Source organism: Balaenoptera musculus, chromosome 19 (genome assembly GCF_009873245.2).
Source record: "Balaenoptera musculus isolate JJ_BM4_2016_0621 chromosome 19, mBalMus1.pri.v3, whole genome shotgun sequence".
NCBI lineage: Eukaryota > Metazoa > Chordata > Mammalia > Artiodactyla > Balaenopteridae > Balaenoptera > Balaenoptera musculus.
The window spans coordinates 14131724-14137443 of NC_045803.1; the positions used below are offsets into that span (position 1 = coordinate 14131724).

Genomic DNA, 5720 nt, shown 5'->3' on the forward strand with positions numbered 1-5720 from the left:
AAAATTATATGGGTAGCTCCCCTTTTATTTTTCTTGCATAGAGTTGGTATAGAGGTTAAAAGCAAGGATTCTTGAGCCAGCCTGGCTAAGTTCAAATCCCAGCTCTGTCACCTACTAGCTGTGTGAGCTTGGGTAGGTCACTTGGCCTCACTTGTGAAGCGGGGACACAGCCATACCTACGTCAAGGGGTTGCTACCCTGACTGGTAGTAAAAGACTCCATGAAGGTTGACTGGGGTTATTACTGGTTACAACACTCATTTAGGGAGTCAGATAGAAATGCATCTGGCTCCTGCTGGAGCCTGTTTTCTCCTGTGCAATGATCTCCAAAATGCTGGGTCCTTAAATGTGATCATTTTTACAGGAGCTAATGGATATGAGGCCTCCTGCCTTACTGAAATAGCAGCAGTTGTTCAGCACCAAGGGCCTTACAGCCTGGTTAGGGACACTCCAAGGGGCCACTGGTGTGCACAAAGAGCGACAGACTCTGACTCCCGGCGGCCCCTACTCTGGGAGGTTTGGTTGGGCAGTTCCCTCTCAGTCCAAATACAGCCTGAAGGAGGCGGGTTTCTGGAGAATACAGGAGGTGGGCACAGGAGGGGCTGGCTAGTAAGTGGGGGCAAGGCAGAGGGAGGAGGGGACATGACAGTAAGAAAGGAGGGGCGGGCAGAGACTGTGGAGTCAGAAGGAGCATGGGAGGGGGAGGTGGCCGGCAGTGGTGTTGGGTATTAAGAAGGGAGGGGCGGGCGCATAAAAAGGGCAGAGGTAGCGATGGGGGCCCATGACGCTAGATGAAGGCTTGCCTGCGAGGAGCACTGGCTGAGATGCAGGGTAGGACTCGGGGGTCTGCAAGGTTGCAGAGGAGGTTGGCTGCCGGGGGCTGTGATGCAAATGGTAGAGAGGGGCTTAGATCGCCTGCTGGCAAGGACGGGTTGGGAGTTTGGGGTCGTGAGGATGGGGCTGGGGGTGGTGAGGGTAGGGAGGTGGCTGAGTGGGCTTAGGAGGTGACAGTCTTGGGGTGTGGCTGGCAGGGCCGGGGCTGGTAGAAGCTGCAGCTCCCTGATGTCTTGAGACTGGCTCTCCAGCAGAGGCAGCCGGGCCTGGCAAGGAGACCATGTGCGCCTCAGCCTCCAAGGGCCTGCCCACCAGGGTCCCCACTCTGGACCCCCAACCCAAGGAGGCGCTGGGTCTGGGCCAACTGCCCACGGAGCTGCTCGAGGTGGTGCTGAGCCACGTGCCCTCACGTGCTGCTCAGGCGCTGCCGCCGGGTGTGCCCGCGCTGGCGCGCCCTGGTGGACTGCCAGGCCCTGTGGCTGAACATCCTGGCCCGAGACCACGCCGCCCTGTGGCCCATCATCAGCACCTACCTGCCCCCCGCCGACGACCCCAGGCCCTGCGTCCTGGGCCGCTTCTGTGAGCGCAGACCCATAGGACGCAACCTCCTCCGGAACCCCAAGGGCGAAGGTGGGGAGCCCAGGAAAGGGGTCCTCATGGGAGCTGGTGGGAAGGTGCTGAGGGGCAGGCACAGGAAAGCCGAGAGGCATGTCCCTGGGCGAGTGGGCTGGCGAGGAACTTGGTCACAAACCTTTTTTATTTAACAGAAGCCTTCCTGAAATGGACCGTGCTGAGTGGAGGAGATGCCTGGGGGGGCAGAGGAAAACTGGGAGGTCACGCCCAGGGCCTATAGGCAGAGCAGCTTCTTGTCTTCCTACAGGTGAATGTCCCTCTTCCCCAAGGGCCAGGGCGGTGGTGAGTACTTGCCTGGCCTCTTGACCTTTCTCCCTCTTTCCTAGGTGGTGTCACAAAAAGGAAGTGTTGGACCTGGAGGAGGAGGGTCTGTGGCCAGAACTCCTGGACAGTGGGAAGATGGAGATTTGTGTCTCTGACTGGTGAGTGTGATGATAAAACAGCCCTTTTGCAGACAGCTGACATTGGCATGGGTGACTTTATTTAGACCTCCTAACAACCCCTTAGGATAAAGCAGGTAGGGAAATGAGACTTAACCACCATCAGAGCTTTAGTACTTAGCAGAGTACATTCCCTGAACCCATCCCCTAACCCCCAAAGGGACCTGGATTGGAAGATGCCTGGTTGGATCCTATACAGAGGACTTGGGCCCAATTCCGTCTTGTCTGTGAATGAGATGCCCCTTGGTTTAGGAGGAGGCAAGATAGGAGAGTTTGGCTAAAGGTCAGATTCTGGAGCCAGAACCTCCCAAGTTCAAACCCTGGCTTCCCAGCTTTGTGGCCTTGGGCAAGTCACAGTGTGCCTCAGTTTCCCTATCTTTGTAAGACTGGGTTATATGTCAGGTACCTAGCCAGTGCTTTGAAATGTGAGCTCTTTCAACACCTTTCATGACCCTTGATCCTGTGGGAGAGTGTGTTTTGAAACATCAAATTGCGAAGTTCAGAAAGGGGAGGTGACTTCCCCTGGTGGCACAGCTAGGGCTTGGCAGGACCTGGAATGAGGCTCATACTTGTCTGACTCCAGAGCTTGTGTTCTGTAGTGATGGTCTTGAAACTGGGGTCCATGAAGACCTTCCAAGGGATACATGACCCAGATGATTTTAAGGGAGGCAAATTCCAAATTCTCTACGCTTTTATGTTCCCTGTTCTACAATTACTCAGCTACAGATCACATCAATAGTGGGAACATCATATAGCTATGCTTTCGTAATTCCTATCTCTCGGTCCTTCTCCAGTTTTACAGAAATAGCCCTTCACTATAGTGTATGGTCCCCAGATGTAAAGACTTCTGGGGAGACAGGCGAGGTGACCATTTGAAATTTTGGCCTTACCACATTCACTTTCAAGGCACCGTAATTTTCCCACTTCCTCATGTGCATCTCATCAGCAGATGTGTTACGGAGCCCAAGCTCGGTCTGCTTGCCACAGAACAGGCCAGTATATCTGGAGACGCATTGTTGGAACAGGAATAACGATTTTAATTGGAAAGCTAGAAGACCGAGAAGATGACAGACTAAAGTCTCAAAAAACCATCTTCCCTCAGTCCGAATCTGGGCTCCTTTTATCCACAAGAAGGGGAGGGGCCCACTGTGGCGCCAACTAATGGCTGAGCAGGGGCTGCTATAGCTCATGCCTGCCCCGCCTCTATTACAGATGTATTTACAACTAACTTCTGTTTTTAATTTATTCATTCATCCAACTACTGTAGCGTGTTTGTGTTGCTTCGAGCAATGGTGTACCTTTTGTTTGTGATAATCAGTAACTCTCACATTTTGCCAGGCATCACCCAGGAACACTGAAAACTCCCAATGCCTGGGTCACACTCCATACCCATTAAATCGGAGTGTCTGGGGTGAGAGAGCCAGGCATTAACATCTGTGAGAAGTTTAGAGCCAACTGCAAGGTTAGGGGGCACAATTCCAAGACCACCCTCAGGCTCAGTAATTGACTAGAAAGGCAAAACGGAATGAAAACTCTTATACAATTAGTTGATTACAGGGAACAGGTACAGATTAGAATTAGTCAAGGGGAAGATCATGGGGCAGCAACCAGGGGAAGTATCCAACAGCAGACTTCCATTGCCCTCTTCCCTTAGAGTCAGGACACATGACTGTCCTGGCATCCATGGGTGACAGCACGCATGGAATATTGCCAACCAGGGAAGCTCACCTGAGTTTTTGCTGGGGCTTTATCATGGTCAACTGATACGGCATACTGCATCCTAAGTCATACTGTTGGTCTTCCTGGAGTGGCTCACCCCCATTATGTGACTATCTAGGTGTATGTGGCCAGCCCCCACCAAATCCTATTGGCAGGCTATTTGTGTGTGTGTGACTGTGTGTGTGTGTGTGTGTGTGTGTGATTGGCACAGAACAGTGTGAAAGGTAAGTCATAAGAACATAAAAATGTATTAATACTAAATTAGGACAAAATACTGTGGGAGAAGTAGAATGGACATCTGATTCTAAGAAGTGGGGTGATGTGAAAGGTAGTTGTTTGTGTACTTATACAGCCCATTACTCTTAAGTTTTTAAATTTTAATTTCTAACCTCAAAAATTTATCCATCTACATTGGACGTTGTTTCTTTGAATGTTGCTGGATATCCCATCACCAATTTATTTAGATGCCCCTGGGTCCTTCTACATGGCTGATAAGAAAATTGTATCTTAAAACATGAACACTGTACACATTGGAAATGACATCTTTTGCCACCATTGAAACATAGAATGAGAAATAATACGACGGGAGGAGGTACCCTGAAGAGCACGGCTCTAGGTCATTACTTCTGAACTGAATGTGCATGCAGACCAGCTGGGGAGCGTGTTTCGTGCAGGTGGATTCGGCTGGATATGCAGAGGGGTCAAGCTCCCAAGTGACACTGATGGTGCTAGTTCCCAGGACTCCAGCACCATTTTGGGTTTGCATACATGGGAAAGCCATGCAGGTGAAGCAGGCAAACCCCCAAAGAGATCGGGCGACGAATCCAGCCTTCAAGGTCTCCCTTCACCCACAGGTGGACAGACCAACAGTACACTGACAGTTTGTATCGGCTGATTGTCCAACGTCTAGATGCCAGCCAGGCCGTCCTGTATCATTGCTCTCCTTTGCCTTTTCCCATCCCCCGGTGTAGAAACAGTTTCTCCTTTGAGGTGAGTCTCTGACAGGGGGGTGGGAAAGGACAGTGGGGCCTCTGTTGATCTATTGCTGCATAACAAACCGCCCCCAAAATTAGTGGCTTAATATCAACAATACTCATTTTCTCACCTCTCGTGGGTTCTATGAGTAGGGCTCTGCTGGGAGTCTCTGGCTCTGGTCTCTCATGTAGTTGCATTTCAGACACAGGCTGGAGCTGAAGGCATGTTGGGGTGTGAGTGTATATACAGCAGCTGGTGGCTGGCCAAGCACCTCTTGGTTTAGTCTCAGAGCTTAGCCTTGGGATCTCTCTGCTTGGTCTAGTTTGTGCTTCCTCACAACATGGCGGCTTTAGGGCAATCAGACTGCTTCTTGGTGGCTCAAGCCTCCACCATGAGGCTTCTGGAGAAACCAGCAGAAGTGGCATTGCCTTTCTGACCCAGCCTTGGAAGTCACTTGGCAAAATCACTCATCATCACTTCCACCACACTCTTGGTTACAAGGAAACCTGCCCAGATTCAAGGGGACGGGAATTAGACTCCAGCCCTGGGTGAGGAGTGGCGTGATTCTAGAAGTGCATATGGAACTGGAGACATTGTTGCAGCCATCTATGGAAAATACACCTGTCAGAAGGCCCCCAACTCAGCTTTTGAGGGGAAGGCCATGGCACAATGAGACTTACCTCTTTTTCTGCCTACAGGCCAGCCATGTGTTCTCCAACCTCAGGAAGGGTGTCCGCTTTGTGTCTTTTGAACACTGGGTCCGGGATATTGATCTCTGTTCTCAGCAGTACGTAGTCTATCTGTTCAACTCCAGTGTGATTGTGCGGGTCCGTCTGTCCTAGTCGTGGGCTGTCCTTGTAAAACGACCTGACCGTGCCTTTCAGAAGCTAGGCCCCTTGGCAGGGCCATCTCAGTAATCAAGGGCTTGTAGCTCCCTGACATCCTGGGATCTCATGAATCCAGTCGAAGTTCCTACTGGGCCCTGTCTTCAGGTTCTGGAAGCTACTAGGAGAAAGTTCCTCCATCAGATTTACCAGCTGCTGCCGCTCTAAGGCAGCCCCTGTTCTACTGAGTGGAGACGCAGGGGTGAGCACGGCGAAATGCTGGATCGAGAGTGGGCT

At 51.5% G+C, this 5720-nt stretch overlaps 1 protein-coding gene across 1 annotated transcript; it reads left to right on the forward strand.

Annotated features, from left to right (window-relative positions):
• Positions 1-1112: 1112 nt before the first annotated feature.
• On the forward strand, positions 1113-5441 carry LOC118885460 (F-box only protein 27-like). Its single transcript, XM_036834096.1, is given in 5 exon segments — positions 1113-1243; positions 1245-1550; positions 1792-1887; positions 4479-4614; positions 5298-5441. Coding segments are annotated over 5 exon segments (813 nt in total).
• Positions 5442-5720: the final 279 nt, after the last annotated feature.